This window comes from Atta colombica, unplaced genomic scaffold (genome assembly GCF_001594045.1).
Source record: "Atta colombica isolate Treedump-2 unplaced genomic scaffold, Acol1.0 scaffold38, whole genome shotgun sequence".
Classification (NCBI taxonomy): domain Eukaryota; kingdom Metazoa; phylum Arthropoda; class Insecta; order Hymenoptera; family Formicidae; genus Atta; species Atta colombica.
Window position 1 is genome coordinate 2,004,202 of NW_017259490.1, and position 19,910 is coordinate 2,024,111.

Here is a 19,910-nt window from a genome sequence, read left to right on the forward strand (position 1 = left end):
AAAATTTTTTCTCTCTTTTAAAGACATGGCAGCCGACAAATCTGGCAATCCCGATGACTGAAGGTGAAGACGACAAAGATATGGGACCTAAGACGATACCTACGATGGTTCCACCAACAAACATTCCACCTCTGATGCAGCCGCGCGATCAGAGGGATGGTAGAGACCGGGAACGAGACAGAGATAGGGATCGCGACCGGGAATTGGATTCCATGAGCAGAGATAGGGACAAGGATAGAGATCGCGATCGTGATAGAGAAAAGGATTCCATGATGAGGGATCGCGATAGAGACTCTATGACGCGAGATGAAGATCGAGAGCGTGATAGATCCAGGTCTCAATATCGACATAAAGATCGGTAAAAATCTAGTCTTCTTTTTTCCAAAATTTTATATCAGAGACACTAATATATTTTTTATATAATATAATATATGTTAATATATGTATCAATTTTGATACTTTTAGACATCGGCATCGATCAAGATCGCGATCTCGTAGACACAAATCAAGATCACGGAGTCCAACTCGGTCGCGTAAGAAGAAATCTAGACGCTCGGATAGAGAGCGTTCCAAGGAAGAAAGTGAATAAATGTGTGTACACATAAAACCTTTTATTGTATTAATTTACGGCGTCATAGTACATGAGGTGCATCATAGAATTAAGTGATCATTTTACATAAAATAAGGTTTTGACTGTTTCTAAATAAGAATACATTATTAGTACATTGCATCAGTAAAATTATTCGTAAAGCTAATTGTAAGATATACAAGTTAATTGTCAAATATAAAAAATGAAATATTTAGCTGTTCTTGCAGAAGTTACACAAATGATATAATTTTTGACACAAGTAAATTATTAATGCAAACAATAAAAGTTGGATTTATAGATTGATTGAAGATTGTTTTATCATGTTTAAGGGTCTGAGCACAAAATTGTCGTAACACTTGCTTAGACTTAAGTTGTAGACGTAAGTAACGCACAAGCTTTTACATACAACTTATTACAGTGTCTGCAAGAGAGACATATCATATATCATACGCCAAAGCAGTGCATTACTTACATCTACAACTTAAGTCTCTAAGTAAGTGTTACGACAATTCTTGTGTTCAGATCCTAAAATCTTTTATGTCTGTTGTACAATAGGGTCGCAAGTAGTAAGCCATAAGAAATTGGCCAGTCACAGTTAAGCGTGAGAAGAATAATCGACTATGATTAATTTCTTACGATTTATTGATTAATGACTTACGACTCTATTGTAGAACAGGCCTTAAGCTGACACATTAGTCGTATCGCAGTATCGCAAGCGTTGCAATATAAATCAACATCAAGCTAACTTAGTTCTAATTGGACCACAATGTTTACGACGCTGTGACATGACTAGTGTAGAACCAGATTTAGAAGTTAGAAAAATATTTTTCATTTTTTCATTATCTCTTTGCACACTATTTTCTGTGCAAGTGTGATTAGGAAAGAAATACAAGTGTTATAAAGCTACATTTTCGAAAAATTTTTATATTTTATCAACAAGTCTGTTTTTTATTACTTTTGAATCGATGCAATAAGTTGAAGTGAAACAAACGTATATTGTGTTTCACTTATTGCACTGTGTACTAGTTCAGAAAGTGCAGCAATAAAAAAACAGACCTAATGCAAAAAATTATTGGCAAAAACGACGAATAAATTCGATTTTATTCGAAGCACTCGAAATATGCCTATTGCATAGGCTCTTCCAAAATTTACTGCCAGTAAAAATCTATAATTTACTTTACATGCACTATAGATTTTCAGTACTGGCAGTTAATTTTGGAACACAGCCATACTGGATACGATGAGCGATGAGCGATATCCAATGAGAGCTCTGTTTTATATTGTCATGTAAGAAAAAACAAAAGTTTCATTGGATAACGCTAATCGTTTATCACGTCCGGTGTGCAGTAGGCATAAATTTGGTAAAAGCGTCTGCTAATGCTTGCGCATACGCGAGGTCTGTCCAATTGTTAGCGTTCATCCATTTAGCGAAACGAAACGCAAAAGAACGATACGAACTTGGTTGAATTTACCTCAATTCACTCAAAGAGTATAATTGGTATGTTATTTTCCATAATAATTATACGTGATTTAATCGTACCATAATTTAACAAACATGCTAAGAAAGTTTTTATAATAGTAGTTTAAATTTGAAAGTGATAGATGTTCCAAAAATATATACTACTCAAAATACAATGACTGGAAAGTATAGGTTATATTTCTGCATATGAATATATAACGGTCATGAAATAATAACTTACCATTTCGAAATCTATAAAACATTTTGATAAAGGAGATGATTTAATATCATTGTATAATATCATTGTATAAGATACGTTGCAAATGAAAATTATTAGCAAAGTTCATTACATTGATGGTTCATTTAATAATCTCTTTCAAAAGTGATTGAATTTTTTTAAGGATAGGTTTGTTACGTTTTGAAGTTGAAGATGCCAAAGTCAAAAGAATATGTCTCTGACAGTGATGATAGCAGTGAAGAGGTATTATTTTATTAATTGTTCAGCTTAGCCCTGCTCAATTCATTGAATCTATAATTTCATTAAGATTGAAAATGAGCTAAATTAAATAATTACCTTATATTCATATATTTTTATCTATTTTGTAAATATTTCATATTTATTATTTTCTATTTATAATAAGTAAAATCAAAGAAGCAAAAAAGGGAAAGAGAGGATGATAACAAAGCAACGAAAGATGAGAAGAAATCGGCAAAGAAGGCTAGAACTGATGATGAAACTGTTTGGGATTTGGGCAACAATCGTCAAGTAAATGTAAGAAATTTCAAAGGCAAATATTATGTTGACATTCGGGAGATGTATTATGACAAGGAAGGTGATTTAAAACCTGGAAAAAAAGGTAATATTTTTATAAAAATTTTTTTAATAAACTTTACAGCTGATAATTTATAATCAACAAAAAATATAAAAAGATTTATTAAAACTTTCAGTAAAATATATTCGATAATATTTTAATATCTTTATAGGAATATGTTTATCCATGCAACAATGGCGAAAGTTCATGAATGTTGTGAAAGAAGTGGATGAAGTGGCTAAATCGAAGAGTTAAAACTTTAATTCTAATGAATTTCTAATGAATTCTAATGAATTCTAATGAATTAAAGAATGTGTTTTCTTATATTCACAATTTTTTTCAACGTTAAGATTTTGAAAATGTGTAACTACTATATACTTTTTTTTATATTGGATTAAAAATATTTCTGTGAAGATTACATAAAATGTAAAAGTATATTATTTGGAAATGTCTCTATATAATAACATTATATTTATCGTTTATTTATAATAGAAAAATAAAATATTTTATTTGATATTTATCGAAGAAAACTAATATTCTGAAAATTAATTTAATTTGTTAAAAAATTTTGTAAACTTTTCCAAGTCATAAATTATAATATATTATATAATATCATATGTTATTATGTTCCCATTTTTGTAGCTATGAAATGTCTACATTGTACTATAAAAATATAATAGTGCCAAGTATCAAGATGTTTGTTAAAAAATCATTTCTTTTTAAATTGTTCCTATGTGAAACAAATTCATTTAATTGTCAGTTATGGATACAGTCTAGTAAATTCTGTGTTATATATTCCTCATAATTATGCACGCACGCGCACACACACACACGCGCGCGCGCGCGCGCGAATGGGTTAAGGCTGTATAATATGTAGCAAGTTCTCTTCTTGGCTGTGAATGCTGAAGTGTAATAAATTTTATTCTATTACGTATACAAATACAGGGTGCCTGCAAGTTAAAACTGTTACAGCGACTTCTGCATATAAAAAAAAATCAAAAGTCTAATAAATATATGTCCGATTTCAAACGGAGCATTGATGGAAACATGAGTCAAAATAAATATGATGTCCTTTATTCTCTGTTCTAAATCCTGGAATCTTATTCCGATAGAGAATCCAGATCTTTCATTCGTCCACCAAATATATGTTAATAATGTCGCTGTCAATTGCCGACCCTGTCATCCACTGTCTCTTGTGAAAAAAGTGAGTCTACAACTTACCTAGTTACAATTTGATGAATAAAAGTTCTAAAGAAAGAGAAAAAAGAGAGAATAAGAAAAACGAGATTTCAAAATTCAGGACAATTATTTAGGACAGCAACTGATACTTAATGCTGCCAATATCACATCCGAATAATTTTCCAAATAATTTTCCAAAGTCCAAAACAATTTATTAATTTTTTTAATTAATAATTTTAAAAATGTGTCAAAATCGACGGAGAAATTTTTGAGCACCTTTTGTAAAGCATTAAATAAAATGAACATTAAAAACATTTACTGTGATTCATGTTTCGTTACTTCAATATTCCTTGATTCCGAAATCATTCAGAATCGGATATATATTTATTATATTTTCAACTTATATATATATATGTTTTCATGTACTGAAGCCACTATAATAATTTGGTATTGTATGCAGAGACTTCCTATATATAATTTGTTATTTTCACACAATTAAAAATTAAAAAATTAATCTTAAAATATTTTGTCTTAAATTAAAAGATAATAAATATTTATTCACAACAAAGTCGATATTTAAAAAATATTTGGCTAAAAAAATGATAATCATATAGAAATGAACTTTGAAGAGATATGTATATAAATGTTAAATAATCTAGATTATCAAATAGTAAAATACTCTATCTTCACTTTCAATACTCTAATACTATATATAATTATATAAAAATAGAAAAAACAATATTTACATTTTTATACATATATACAATAAAGAGAGCATTTATTCAGGTCCATGAACTGTAGATAGGAATTTATTCAGGTCCATTTCGTCTAAGTTACTAAGTAATGCTTGAGGATCAGTCGGGCATTTTTTCTCAATCTAGATAAAGAATTAGAAAAACAATTATATAGTATTATTAGAGATAACGTAAATATATTAATATAAATATGAATTATTTAATTACCTGTTTCGTTTCTTTTACTTCTGACAATTTTCTTTTTCGGCTTTTGGTAGTGATATCTGGAACTAAAATATTTTATATAATATCTTTTACAATGAAAAACAAGTTTTATCAAAAATAAAATATCTTTACAATCTTACCTTTTTCCTGCTTGTCCAATTTTTGCTTTTTCTTTGTATCAGATTGCTTATTGTTATTAGTTTTGTTTGTCGCAGCAGTTTTAATCGTCTTTTTCATTTTAGCTTTTGATGATTCATCTACAGGAGATGACGAAGCCAAAGGTTTTGTGATATCATCTTTTAGATTAAGCATGTCCTTATCCGTCTTAGGTGTTTCGCAAATTTTTTCATTTTTGGTGCGAGATTTTTTATTCACTGTTCGTTTCTTAGGCGGAAGATTAAGTATTTCTTCGAATTCGGTAGCTTTCATTATCTTGATGCACTCAATGGGATTCGGATCCGAAAGATCTGCATAATTGATTTCGATCTGTAATTCATGTGCGCTATACCTCCTTCTTCTTTTTTTCATCGGTACACTATCGTCATATACAAAGTGATATTCTGTTTTATTATTATGAATATCGACTGTTTGATGCAACTCATTATCACTTTCGTTTTCAGATTCACTCTGTTCTTTATGTTGCTGTTCAGTTTGACTTTTATTATTGTGCAAATGCTCCTTTTTAGACGCTGGCACTAATTGCAAACATTGAAGAACGGTCGACAATTCCTGCTTAGGATTTTCGACGTTGGCGATTTTCTTTTTGTCCGAAGCTTCAACAAGATTAGAATTTTGAATTTCTGTATCGATTGTCTCGGTTTCGTCTTTTGCCGAAGATGTTTTGTTATCATTTTCTTCGTCACTAAATAGGTCACGCTTTATTTGATCCACCTTATATCTTAATATTTTATAATCAGATTTATCATTTAAAAACTGTTTCGGTTTATTTTTTTTATCTTCTGTTTGATCATGTTTTATTTTAGCCAGAACTGATATTTCTTGTTTAACAATATATTTCTCCGAATTTTCGTTTTTCAAAATTTGTTCTTGTATATCAATATTTTTTTGTCTTATTCCATCTTTGTCGATATTACTTTCAATATTGCAATATTTCTCTATACTCTCCTTAGTATCTATCCTCTTTTTTAGATAATCTTGATTTTCTGATAAAGAATTATGCAATTCCGTGGATTCATTTTTTTTACAATTTTCGACTTCATTATTTTCACAAATATCATTTACGAATTGTTTTGTCGTATGATTATCAAGCGGCTTGCTACCATTATTTTTGTAATTCGTTAAGTTAGAATCTATATTTTTCGATGCAGCAACTTGATTCATCGTTTTTTCTTTGTTGTCACAGCGCTTATTCACGAGATTTGGTTTTTCTGGCTCATGTTGTCTTTGCATATTTTTTCTGGAGCTTTCCTGTCGATTATCTTGCAGTTCCATATTCTTATTAACATTTCTGGAATATTTTACCGTATTTGGACGTATATTTCGGTTTCCTCTACCAAATTTCTTTAGAGTTTCTGAAGCTTTGCTTGTTAAAATGCGTTTACGATTTGTTCCACAAGGATTCAATTTTGAGTTATCTTTGATCTTAGCCATGATGCGTTGTCGTTTTTCTTCTAATAGCTGCCTTTGCATAAGTTTATTGTTCACAGACGTGCTTTGCTTGCCTTCGGATTGACATTCATCTTCAATCGGTTTCCGCAACTGGATCAATCCTGGCTGAATACACTGTATATCTATTATCTTTGGCAATGGTCTCGATTTGTTGATTTGTATTTTACTGTTATTCTTTGGCGGCTTATTTGATTTTGATAATTTTTCGTCTTTCGTCATAATTGCCGATATTTTTGTTGTCAAGTTAATCATTTCTACTCCGCTTTTTGAGCTGCTGGGTGTTTCCGAAATATCGGCCTCATTTAATAAAGTCTCATCTTTAGCTGGGGTTTCTTTTTGAGTATTCTTTAGCTGATCATCAGTTTTCGTGATTGCGAATATTTTCTTTGGCGAAGATTCCGTTTCAATCGTATTATCTGATTTTTTACGTGCATTTTGTATATTCGTTGCATCATTTATATTTTTCGATGCATTAATGTTTTTTTCTGCGAAATCGCTACTGATGTCTGTGCTCGTTTTACTTGGGGCTTTGTCGCATTTCTCGTTTAGCGAACATGTATTTATCGATGTATTTGAACTGCTGGATGTAGATGACGAGGATGACGATGATGACGATGATGTGTCAGATGACGAGCTACTCTCAGAATCATTGTGAGAATCATTGACATCGGTTATTATTTCCTGATGCTCACTTATACCTTTAAATTCATTTATCTGTATCAGATCTACGTGGCGATCTGTTACAATGGAAGCGTTGAATTCTGCGCTTCCTGAATCTTTGGAAGAAGATGCAATTTTGAACTCTTTGATAGCTTCTTCTTTCGGTAAATTCTCCTTGATTACTTCGAATTCCGTTATCTCTAATTTAGAAGAACATGTCTGATAAGTATTACCAGATGTGAGACTATTATGCACCGAATGTAATTGTATGTGTGATGAAGATATAATGGGTGATTCTTGTGTACTATTGTTTTTAGGCTTATTGTTAGATACCTTCAGATCAGATTCTTGAGCTTGTTCAGAGGTAGGTTTGTAGTATGAGGAATTGTACTCGCCTCTTTTTATAACATCTCTAGTTATCTCCTCTTTCGGAGTTATAGCTATGCCCGGGGTTATCGGGAATTCTGGGGTAGGAATAAAACTACGTATTTTAGAGGAATCCTCGCTGATCTTGATAAACGGAGTAATTAGATTACTAGAGGGACTTAGTACTCTTGGCGTTGGTGGAGGACCGGATGTGTTGTCGAATTTTCTAGGTGTCTCCAAGTTTATCATATCTGGCATTCGCAAGACATGCTGTGTACTGTCCACGGATAAAATTCTCGAAACTTCAGACACTTGCAAATTGATTTGTGCTACTTCCATGTTTTTTGCTTTTTCGTTATCAAATTTCCTTAAATTAGTCGAAATTGTTTTAAGTTGCGCGTATTTTTTTACAGGTTTTTTTTCGGATACTGCTGCATCGTTGCTGGATGCGTTTGTACTATTTGTTTTTGCCGACGTCTCACAGGTAATAGTTGAAATCTTATCGGATTTGTTCGTTGTGAAACTTACAGTATTAACAGTAGCTTTTTTTTTATTTTCATTTTCATTATTTTGCGGTTCTATTATTTTGATGTTTTCTTGAGAATTTTCTTCCAGTTCATCGATGTCTTCTATATCATGCTTAAACTTCTTATTCACTTTTGATTTACTGCTAGTTTTTCTTTCGTCATTGCTCTTTGATCGAGAACTGTATTTAGCTTTCTTACGTATCTCATTATCTTTGATAAAATTTTTTTTCCTCTTTGCAGACTTCTTGGTATCCGACTCATCTTTCTCGTCTCTCTTATTCGCTTCTATATTCTTACGTAAATCAGCATCCCAACTTCCTGCTAAGGACTTAGACGGCTTGTGTTGAACGATCCTATCCTCCGAGGAAGAACAAGATGCGCTTGTACTTCCATGTGGAGAGACTTCCCCTATGATAACACCAACACCATTGTACTTATCCCAACCACCCATGAGTTTGGGCGCAGGACTTCTAGTAGCTATGGGAATTCTATAAGACTGACTAATTTTTATTGGACTCTTCTGCTTTTGAGCGGAAGTATTAGAAAGCGCCGGTGATCTAAATAATGAAGTCCTACAAACAGATTTTAAACGTTTCGTTGATGTAGAAAACTGGGAGTTTCCATCCCCGTTCGTTTTCCTTGTCGTTCTCGTAGGAGTGCTAAAATCAAGTGCCCTTATGTGGCTGCTTCGTTTGCGCGGTGTGGACAAGCTTAATCTATGATTTTTGGATCTACTTTTTAACAAAGATTTCGGAGTGCGTTTAGTAATAATATCGACATTCTTAGGTAACTGTTCGTTTCTATTATTTATCGTGCCCACATTTTCCATCATAGGCGCTAAATCAATGTCCGAAAGATTGTGGGTTTGATTGATTTTGCTACAATTAAATTTTAAATATGGAGAAAATCCGCTTTCCGACAGGCTGATATTTTCATCCAAATTGATCATAGACATATTGGTGCCATCCAATGACGTTTTAGCGCTCGTCTCATTGGCGTAAAGCGTTATCGATTCACCTCCAACAATTTTATTAATTTGCACTGGTTCTATTGGACAATTTAATACCTGTTGATCAATATTGATGGTGGGTACTGTCATGTCAGTTTGATGTATAGTTTTTAAACGTTTATTCACATTATTACCGTTTTTTGATTGTAATAATTCCACTTGATTCCCAGGATTGTTTGGTTCTTCTATCACGGATGACAGTGTCTTGGTTACAGGTAGTTGTTGTGCTACATTTACTGTCCTTAAATATAAAGTTTCCACGGTTTCATTAATTCTGCTTGGATCTTTTGGAGCAATCGGAATAAAACGCGAAGTGGAAGTTGATGTAATAGTTGATGAACGATTTATCAAAAGATTATCCATTTCGTCTTTCGAACACACTATCAATGTTGGCATAGTCATGATTTCATGTTCTGTTATAGGTTGAATTATATTAGGCTGGACAGAATTAGATTGATTATCACTGGTCGCTTGATCGCGTTTAGGTTTCGTAGGTCTTAGTCGCTTTAACGTGGACTTTTTAACTTTAGGCTGTGCATTGCTATTTGCAAATAATGTAACGTCATTAGTTTTCTGTATGTCTATTTCTGCTAACGGCTTTACAGCATCATTCTTATTTACTGTAGAGGTCATTGTTTGTATTTTTTGTTCATTATCGTCATTTATGGTTATTAATTCTTTTGCATCAAAAGTCTTTTTGTCACTGTCAGACACACTATTAATAATATTGGCATTTATAATACTCAACACTGCGGCTGCATTTTGATCTTCTAAAGTGTTCCGATCTTTCTCTTGATCTCTCACTTTGTCAACTTCGTCTTCGACTCTGTTATATTGTTGTCTTGAAGAACTACGAAGTCTATGTTTCAAAGGAACATCCGTTGTGCCGTCCTCCATTATTTTAGTATCTATTACCACTGGCTCTGTCGAGTTAATATTGTCCTTATCTGTTTCCATTTGATTCTTTTGTATTCTAAAAATATTACAATACTTTAAAAGTGTAGTATTCGATTTATAACGAAATATCCAAAGAATATAAAATCTATACACACTCATTAGCAGATTTTTGGCTTAACTTTCCTTCGCCATCTTCCTCTGGACTTGTGTCTGTTTCTGTATGCACCCCAATGGTTTCAGCAATAAATCGTTTAAACACAGGATCGGATTCTGTTGTTTCAACGATTGATTTAATAGCATTATTGATCTCAGCCATAAATGAAGTATTCCCTTCACCAATCATTGATTCATTCAAATCGTCTTTCAAAGATAAGTCCGTAGGGATGATTGCTCTGTTGATGTTCTCTGCAATACATTGTTGTAATTCTTCACGATTCAACATTTCTTTCGTTAATATCTGAAAATGTATGTAAACATGCATATATAATATATTTAATGATATAACGTTTTATATTTATAATGATTTGGAAAGTAAATTTTTATTAATTATAAATTATGTTATTGTGTAAATAAAATAATGTAATTATTTTAATGTAAATAATATACAAATAGAAAATTAATCACTTAGATGCTTACACTAAGATTTTCAATAGGCACATCATTAGATTCGGACTCTGATTCAGGTATTTCATAAGGAATAGTTTGGACTTCTGTACTAGAAAAACTCAATAATTCTTCTGTACTTGTGGCTGCAGTGTACTGTTTAGGTATTGTACTAATTACATTTTCTTCCTTTTTTTTATCATCAATGTCCATTTCGCAACTTCGTACACTTGAGACATCGTCTATACAAAGAAAAATAAAGTTATAAACTTGCCTATTAATTTATATAATTAGTTTGCTGTTTTTATAATTATACCTAAACTTATCCGAGTACTATTATTTCTATTATGTGTAGCAATACTATTTGTACTATTATGTTTATCGGAATCACATTGTTTGTGAAGTTCCTGTGTGAAATTGTCATCTCTTTTCTCTGTATGAGTAGTACAGTCTATCTGCTTTAACAAATCAACATTTCCAGGCAGACTTTCTAATGGTGTTGTGTCAACATTATGACAACTTGCTGCTATATTTAAACATTATAAATTTTATCAAAATCTTGTATTATATAAGATATTATAAATATTGCAAATAAATAAATAAAATGAACATACGTGGGCTCATGATTTCAGATTGTTGTACTAAATTTAACTGAGATTTAATATTGCGTTTAATTCGTTCACTATTACTATGGTGCCTTTTCCGTAAATTACTTGCAACAATAGGTGAGCCACTTGATGTTTGTGTATTGCTCTGTAAAATATGAAAAAAATGTCACATAATTTAAATGTCATTTAATTTATTATAACCTATGTTTATATGCTCTATATATATTGTAATTTTTCTTTTTTGAGCTTGTCCAAAATTGCCTTTCCATTATGCTAAACATGACAGATTTCTGCAAATTTAGAATACTGTGGAAAGCAATTAAGATAATGATAAGTTACCTGTGAAGGTACATTAATATTTACAACAAATCGTTGACCACGTGGCTCTTCTACAAGAAACTTGAGTTGCTCTATTAAATCTCCACAATGCTTTAACTGTTCACAATCAGTAGCTTTGCTTAATCGTTCTTGAACTATAAGAAATAATGTATGTTTGGACATAAGCTAAATATTTGCAGAATATACCATCTACATCTATTTATTATTATTACTTATATTTAAAATAAATATTTAATTGACACTATTATTTACTCATAGCACTGATAGCTGATAATTTTTCAATAATATCCATCAATGTTAGACCATTAACTCTGGTGCTAAATCTCCTCCCACAAGAAAGTACTGTTCGGCATTCTTGCAAGTGCGGAGATGTCTCTAAAAACAGTTTAGCTGCTTCAGTACATTTTTGATCTTCCAAATAACCTAGAAGCAAAAATTTTTTAACAGGTACAACATAAATCAACTATACAATTTGATTAGTACTATTAAATAAAAGCAATATAAGATAAATCTAAAGTATAAAAACATTCCTACACATTCCATAATACATGAGGAAAAGATTCATTCTCTTTGTTGTGCTTTCTATAGTGTTTCTTCCATCCTCTCCAAATTCAAGCATATAAAAACATAGTTAAAACAAGCAAACTCAAAGAAATACAACAAAAGTTTTTTTTTTCTATTAAGGAAATTTTAGTCATACAATTACATAATATTTATAATCTTAATTGTATCAATATTACTCTCAAATATAAAAAACACTGTCATATTATTTGTTTGCATATTAGATGCGAAGACATTAAGACAATTGCGTGAAAAAATTCGATGGCATAAAAGGGATATATTCTTTCAAGCAAAGGCAACAAATTAATTATGACAGCTAAGTAAGAAAGATTAAAGTCTCGGAGGGATGATATTCTCGCGGGAAAGGTTACGCGTGATATTTTGATTCTGATTCTATTGGATCTTACCGAGCACCAGTCGTGCGATTTCGGATGGTAGTAAAGCTTCCATGATTGCATCGAATATTCCTCGTAATGCCGAGGAAAACTCATCGAGGCATCACGATTTAAGACAAACAATGCTTTCTCTCGAATGCGCTATTGCGTCTCAACAGTGGCAACAAATGGCAAACATGCCAAACATTTGTAATGCATTGCTACCAACGTGTAGCCTCTCGCTTTTCTCGAATTCGACAAGTTTGACTGACAAGTTTAAAAAATGAATACGCTTCGCCGTTCTCTTCTCAAAACGGAACGAGATTGTTTGTTGCACGTTATCGCAATTATCGTTCGCAAAGACGTTAAATTAGAGGTATTTGGAATTTACATCGACTCGTATTTTCGCTCACTTTATTTAAATTAGAATATTCATTTTACGTCGTCGAGTACGAGACTAAGTGGAAACGCAGAAGGAATAACAATGTTACAGCTTGAGGGAATGTCATCCCTTTTTTAAACTTATATTTCGCGGCTGCATTCAAATCTTCCATTCATATCATCGCCATTTTTACAATCGACAAACAGGACGCTGCAGTCGTCGCGCCAAAAGAAAACAATAGCAACTAGCTGGAGTCTGCGAGACTGCGCGCGAATCATAATCAGGATGGACATCACAGAGAGTAGAAAGGGGAGACCAAATCACCGACGAGATATTATAATGGTCTACAATGGAACAGAAATCGATCAATCATAGCGGAATGTGAGAAAAATAATCAATTATGATTGATCGATTTCTATGCCTACTCCTTAATCAACTATTGTTACTGTCTATTGTAAAATGGGCTTTAAAGATCGACATCCCTAGGCCGAAATCAGACTATGCATTGAAGAATGAGATTGAAAGATTAAAGTTTGACCAATCAGAACAAAAAGAGCCAAAATTTCTTTGTCTTCGTTGGAAATTTCAATCCTTAATCTTCAATCTCAATCTCTAATGCATAATCTGATTCTGGCCTTACGGAAGTTCGCGTCCTTGTGAATATTGAAATAATTAAGAGTTAAAAACTAATAATATTGTACTAATTTTATGATTTATTAGTTTAGTAGACATATTTATGCATTTAGAACTTACTCGATTTTTCTTTAAAATTGTGATTTCAGTTATCGTCAAAGTTTAATTATCAACAGAGATGATAATTACAGAGAAAAAATTGTAATTTTTCTACAATATATAGGATATTACAGTTTTACAAGTATATTTATGTAATACATTTATGTAATAAAAAATAAATTTAATAGTATATGAGACAAATATATTTATGTTAATAATAGCAAATTTATATGAATTGTCGATAATGTCAGCGTTCTTCTGAATCTTTTCTTGCACGAGGAAAAATTCAGTACCAACTTCATGACGCGAAACAGATCGGTATTCATAATTGATCCTTACATTTAAGACTATCTTAAGTTAATATTAAGATATCGTAAGTCAATCCGAGGACTGTATTAATATTTTCAGACATTATATTTAAGATGATTTTAAAATAAAACGGACTATGAATACCATCCCATGTTTTGCGTTTCACGATTGTTAAACTGCGCATTTATGCCCGTTTGCCATCAAAGTAGATTAACTTTAATCTCGGTTCAATATATATTTGGCCATTGAAAAGAGAGAAAGCGAAGACGTTGAGTGCAAAAAGTGCAAGCGATCTATGATATGAGATCAGGATATCAATTATAAAACTTTATCCCTAGAATGGAAAGCAAAAGGTGAACATTTAACCATTAAAGTTAATGGAGAAATTTTTCACTTTTTGTCCTAGGAAAAAATTTTCACTAATTGATACCTTGTTTTCTACGGCTGAATTAGTGTACATTTTTGAAACTTAAAGTAAGAAAGAGATTTACATTTGATATTTGTTTAAAGCGAGAAAGAGAGTCCTAAAACAGTCAACTAGTGCAAGAAAACAGACCACTTGAAATGCTATGCAATGTCGTATCTGATTGGTCGAAATTTATTAGGCCGCAGCAAAGACTTTTGCATAACGCATAATGCATAAAGGAATCAATTGAAATTCTTCTTTTCCATGGAATGGGAGGAAAGGAAAGATTCTGATTAAAAGTCTGTGCTGCGGCCTTTACTCATCCCATCATGCGCAATGTTTCATCTTTCTGATTCCATAACTCTCTTGTTATTCGCAGTTTGTGACAAGAAAACTATATATGATGTAGATTGCAATGTCTCGAAGAATAACTTAAATATTTCTGTCAAGTGATTTTTGTTATCTTTCCTACATAATTGTGTTTTCTAACGTTTATTTAAGGTACAGCGTTATAATTCCTGTAACATTTTCGTCTATGGCTATACTTCTAAATTATACTGTCGTCGATCTAAATTGCTCCTGAACATATCTGTTATTAGAATATTTGGTCGCATTTTTGTTTATCAAATATAAATAAAAGATTTCTGCTTTTACAATTGAGATACGATATGATTTTTTTTTTTTATAATGAGATCAATAATAAAATAAAGAAGTTATCAATGTATATATTAACAGAATGTTTAACCTAAGTAGAAATATTCTAATGTAATTTTTTTCTTGTGAAAAATTTGTATAAAGAGTATTGAATTAGATAGATGTAAAGAATTACATATATCTGTAATATGGGCGAGTTTTTTTATTCATCGATTGCATTGTAAGTAAATGTAATTTTGTTATGTAAAAACTGCATTTGCGCATAATTATGATTGATCAATCGATGAATTAAAAAACTCATTCTACATATTAAATATAAAATACAATTATGATAGAAAATGACAATTAAATTTGATTATTAAGTTATATATGAATAAAGAATTATTTATGCTGATCATAATCTGTTAACTTATGTTTTAACAATTCTTACAAATTATAGCATAAGTTAACAGAATATATGTATCAGTATAAATGATTCTTAAGAACCAAAGACAGATGGTTGTAACTACAAATGTTTTATTCCTTAGGTATTTGAAATGGGTTGGGTATTAGAAGTAGCCAAGATGTTTCTCTATTTATCATTTCCTGTTGGAATATTTCACTATGTCAATCAGCCAGCCTATTTTGATAAGTGGGTGATACAAGCAAAAAAGGAGTATTTCCCAATCCAGAGTAAACAGGTGCATAAGCAGATGCAAGACTTTATTTATGACTTCAATGCTAAAGTTGAAAAGAAACATTTGGATGTTTTGGAGAGGCAGAGTAAAAACAAATAGTGAAGAAAATGTATTGTAATGTCTTCAATTGTAATAGCAATAGTAAAATTTATTTTTTTGTACGAAACATTAAAATACCTTTGGATTAGCAGTTGATAAAAATAAAAATATTGATGAAGACTGCTTTAATCCTCATATTTTTCTATATTATTATAGAAAGAAAACTTATACAAGCTTTGAAATTGTAGGAAAATTAGTATTTTTTTATTTTTTAAGCATCTTATTTTATAAAATTTATTTCTTTATAAAATATTTTTACGTAACATACATTTTATTAAAATGTTTATTATATAAGGTATTTTTTATTATTTAAGAATGTAAATGTAATTGAGAGTAGAATATATTTTTATGTTATAAAAAATTAATTGTTTTTATGTTTTTTTTTCGTTTTTGAGACAAACTATTATATGTTTTTAATTATCTTTTTAATGAATGTGTATTTTATCGCCAATAATTGTATGTTACGAGAGATACAAGTTAGTCTAGGTGGCGTTTGTTATATACGGAGCAGAGAAAACGACGGTACCTCTAGAACGAGAGAAATCACTATGCTAGTAACATCTGTGTAATTAACCCGCATGTCATTTCCAATAAGCAAAATGTTCCGCTAATGTAAACAAAATGGTTTAAACATTTGAGACTCCGACAAAAACACACCCGTTGCCGTCCCTCCAGGGTGCCGTACGTCCGTCATCATGTGGAAGTGCCATAAATGCGGCAAACCTGTTTACTTCGGTGAGTTTTCGCGATTTGTCGAGGCGACATGCTCGCTCTGACAAGTATTATGCTACTCGTGGTTTGGAGCAGAGCGATCGATTTACCTTGTTACTGAACATCATGGGCATCAGTGCAAAACACTCGGCTGTGCTTTATATTGTGAATAAAGTGAAGAATTGAAAACTGTCTATTGTTACTGCATTACTTTGATTATTCATAATATTGAAAATCAATATATATCTGTACAATATTATAAAATAATAATAAGAGACCTATACTGTCATTAATATTGTAACTCGCAGAGAAAGTTTAAATTGTTTAGATATATAATTCAAACAAATATATCAACTTTTTAGCTGAACGTAAACAGTCTCTGGGATATGATTGGCATCCAGAATGTTTGCGATGTGAGGAATGTGGAAAACGTTTGAATCCTGGACAACATGCAGAGGTAATGTAAATAAAGCATTTATTATTCTTTTAGTTATAAATTGATATAAATTATATGATAATTCTAATATATATTCTGTCATTGTACTAAAATTAGCACAAAGGCGTGCCTTATTGTCACGTTCCTTGTTATGGAGCACTATTTGGACCTCAATTATTCGGCCATGGCACAAGAGTGGAATCACATACAAGTTTTGGAAAAAAGGAAAGTCGACCGTCTTTACCAAGGTAAATATACATAAAAATTTTATATAAATAATTTAAAATAAATTTTTTATTATTTGTTTTAAAATAGTATATAATTTTATTATTTTGTGTTCATTGTTTTAGTATTTTATAAACCTAAATTTAAAAAATCTAAGAAATTCTATTTAAAATAAATTTAAAATCATTATATTGAATGTTTCACTGAAGAAGATAAACATTTTATTATTTAGATAATTCATTATTTAAATAATTTCTTAAAAATAAATATCTTTTTAGATCGCATCTAGAATCCAAGTTGAAAGTTTTTAATCAGTATTACGAAGGTAAAAGTGGAGGAATTCGAAGTCGTGAGGTATAAAGGCTTTTTGAAATATTTATATGTAATCCTTATTATAAAAAATATTTTTGTAAATAAATAGCAATTTAAAACAGGTTAATGGAAGATTGATACTAGAAGGTGCATTGAGAATTTATTGGGGAGTCCGTGGTGTAATTCATCTGAAGGAAGATGATGATCAGCGCACAGTAGTTACTGCACGAAATAGAAACTCGTGCAGGCACAGTGTTTCTGAGGTTTGTCATTTTTATTTGCGTTAAAATTTGATAATAATATCTATTCATTGCTTTTAATTATAATAGGATGTTGAAGACGAAGATAAGGCAGATGAGCTATCTAAGAACACATTGGACAGCAGTGTGGAGAATAATGCAAAGTCTGTTCCAACATCGCCCGATCATTTGAAGAGTCTCACTTTGCCTATGAAATTAGATGTCAAGAATATGGAATGGGACGAATTAGATGAACTCCTACAGGTTTTATTTTTAATATTTATGTTTAATTGATTAAACGGAAATAAACAAGAGAAGTATGATTGCAGGTGGAACGAAAGGTTGAGGATGGTAATAAATTATATCAGACAATGCCTGAGAATCTTCCATCAATAAGTTCGCAATCTAGTGTGGATACGCCACCGCTCTCATCTCAGTCGAGTCTCGATCGATCGGATTCCCGTGAAAATTCGTCAACGAGCAGCCCTAATCACCACACTACTAGTCGAGATAACGATAGTAGCTTAAATAGCACGCCAACGCACAGCATAGGTAGTTCTTCTAGTACAGACACTCCTGTCTGTAATTTAGGAGCTTCTAATCGAAATGGTACGCTTCGAAGAGTAGAATACTTCGACAACTTGGAGAAGAATCCTGGCAATAAATCAATTAGTACTGACGATAGCTGGATCGAAAAGGGTTTGAACCGATCGTTGTCCGGTCCTGATTGTCTTCAAAGACATAGAACTGATAGTGATACGGATTCGGTGAATTCTTTGCAATTCAGAGAAGACGACAATATGACTATGTCTACAGACAGCGGATTAGAGGTATCATATCGCGAATTTATTCTGTCAACTTCATAATTTTAAGTGCACACATGAATTTATTTTCTGATTGCAGCTAGATGGTGTCGTTTTGCGTCGTAAACAAGGCTCCACTGCGATCAGACGACGTCCAGGCGGCAGACGTCAATCGCGAAGCCGATTACGACGTCGTTGCTCGATCAATGGCCACTTTTATAACCGAGAGACCAGTTTCTTCACACCACCTCACGGGTCGCAGATGTCCGTTTGGGTAACGAGTCTAGTGAATACTCAGGAAGTTATTAATCTTATGTTGGACAAATATAAAGTCGATGCCAAGTCCGATAATTTTGCATTATTTGTAGTCCGCGACAATGGTGGTAAGAAAATTGCGATTCTTTAGAAAATTGACTTACATATGATTATATTTTTTTTCATTATATGCAATCTGTATTGTTTTTAGAGCAAAGAAGACTGAAGGATGACGAGTATCCTTTAGAAGTTCGAGTAGTCTTGGGTCCTCATGAGAACGTTGCACGACTGTTTCTGGTCGATAAATTATCCACGCCTGAAATCAGTTCCGATGTTGCGCAGTTTCTTAATTTATCTGTAGCAGAATGCCATGGAATATTACAACGTTACCATTATGAAGAGGAACGCCAGATTCTCGTCTTAAAAGAAAAGTGAGTACATAAAATTTGTCAATAAGAATCGCAATATTATAATAATTCGATATTTCAGATATAAAGAGATGCGAAAAAGAATAAAACAAAGAATGGAAGAGCTAAAAGTTCGTTTATAGATAGAATGATGAATGAATGTTCGCATGGATATTCACGCAATTATTTTTATAAGCGATTAAAAAATTTCTCTGTAGAAAAATGTTCATGTGGCAAGAATATCCGTAACTCGTACCAAATAGGTATGTATTGTAGTAACATGACACAATCTATGACATAAAACATTTCTGAAATACTATATACAATATGTGACTGTATTTCAGTTTTATTTGTAGCTTAATAGGCTTTCTATACAAGCTATTACCTAAGTTTTAAATTTTAAATCATAAAAAATTAATCAATCACAGTTGAATATGAGAAGAGTAATTGATTGTGATTAGTCAATTTCTTATAATTTAAGACTTAAAGTTAGATAATGTCTTAGTGTAGAAAACCCATAATATTTCGTTATTATGTTTTCTTTTATTTTAAATTTTTGTTGCATTTATTCTATAATTGTTATATATGGAATTACTATTAAATAGTATACTTTAATATGGAGATCGAATCTCTAGATTTTATATCAAATTTTTGCATTTATCAGAAACGACGTTTTATATATATATATATAT

General features: G+C 31.5%; 5 protein-coding genes across 7 annotated transcripts in view; 4 read left to right on the plus strand and 1 right to left on the minus strand.

The window, feature by feature from the left end:
• The window catches only part of LOC108690842 (pre-mRNA 3'-end-processing factor FIP1), a 2,891-nt gene extending 2,002 nt beyond the window's left edge, over window positions 1–889 (plus strand). The window contains exons 3-4 of the mRNA XM_018198353.1: window positions 24–358; window positions 466–889. Of these exons, the coding sequence (XP_018053842.1) occupies window positions 24–358; window positions 466–589 (459 nt within the window). The 3' untranslated portion in view covers window positions 590–889. The remainder of the gene's footprint in view (window positions 1–23; window positions 359–465) is intronic.
• A 1,098-nt stretch (window positions 890–1,987) lies between these two features.
• Window positions 1,988–3,549, plus strand: LOC108690912 (activated RNA polymerase II transcriptional coactivator p15). Of its 3 annotated transcripts, none has more exons than XM_018198456.1 (4): window positions 1,988–2,087; window positions 2,450–2,530; window positions 2,687–2,905; window positions 3,033–3,549. In XM_018198456.1, the coding sequence occupies exons 2-4, from the start codon at window positions 2,479–2,481 to the stop codon at window positions 3,113–3,115; spliced, it is 354 nt and encodes a 117-aa protein (XP_018053945.1). In that variant the 5' UTR covers window positions 1,988–2,087; window positions 2,450–2,478; the 3' UTR covers window positions 3,116–3,549. The 3 variants fall into 3 exon arrangements, with proteins under 3 accessions (XP_018053945.1, XP_018053947.1, XP_018053946.1); XM_018198458.1 differs by having other exon boundaries at window positions 2,687–2,902; window positions 3,031–3,549; XM_018198457.1 differs by having other exon boundaries at window positions 2,455–2,530.
• Window positions 3,550–4,817: 1,268 nt separating this feature from the next.
• On the minus strand, window positions 4,818–12,736 carry LOC108691063 (serine-rich adhesin for platelets-like). The gene is made up of 10 exons (XM_018198701.1): window positions 12,605–12,736; window positions 11,889–12,059; window positions 11,637–11,770; window positions 11,304–11,442; window positions 11,006–11,215; window positions 10,723–10,931; window positions 10,242–10,543; window positions 5,139–10,162; window positions 5,002–5,063; window positions 4,818–4,916 (listed from the first exon to the last, which is right to left on the minus strand). The coding sequence occupies exons 1-10, from the start codon at window positions 12,645–12,647 to the stop codon at window positions 4,818–4,820; spliced, it is 6,393 nt and encodes a 2,130-aa protein (XP_018054190.1). The 5' UTR covers window positions 12,648–12,736.
• Window positions 12,737–14,792: 2,056 nt separating this feature from the next.
• Window positions 14,793–16,204, plus strand: LOC108690942 (protein PET100 homolog, mitochondrial). The gene is made up of 2 exons (XM_018198497.1): window positions 14,793–14,901; window positions 15,582–16,204. The coding sequence occupies exon 2, from the start codon at window positions 15,591–15,593 to the stop codon at window positions 15,828–15,830; it is 240 nt and encodes a 79-aa protein (XP_018053986.1). The 5' UTR covers window positions 14,793–14,901; window positions 15,582–15,590; the 3' UTR covers window positions 15,831–16,204.
• Window positions 16,205–16,443: 239 nt separating this feature from the next.
• LOC108690884 (ras association domain-containing protein 2) overlaps window positions 16,444–19,910 on the plus strand; it is a 4,755-nt gene continuing 1,288 nt past the window's right edge. The window contains exons 1-10 of the mRNA XM_018198410.1: window positions 16,444–16,565; window positions 16,904–16,998; window positions 17,095–17,225; window positions 17,481–17,556; window positions 17,637–17,777; window positions 17,844–18,017; window positions 18,083–18,583; window positions 18,657–18,939; window positions 19,023–19,242; window positions 19,301–19,481. Of these exons, the coding sequence (XP_018053899.1) occupies window positions 16,526–16,565; window positions 16,904–16,998; window positions 17,095–17,225; window positions 17,481–17,556; window positions 17,637–17,777; window positions 17,844–18,017; window positions 18,083–18,583; window positions 18,657–18,939; window positions 19,023–19,242; window positions 19,301–19,361 (1,722 nt within the window). The 5' untranslated portion in view covers window positions 16,444–16,525 and the 3' untranslated portion in view covers window positions 19,362–19,481. The remainder of the gene's footprint in view (window positions 16,566–16,903; window positions 16,999–17,094; window positions 17,226–17,480; window positions 17,557–17,636; window positions 17,778–17,843; window positions 18,018–18,082; window positions 18,584–18,656; window positions 18,940–19,022; window positions 19,243–19,300; window positions 19,482–19,910) is intronic.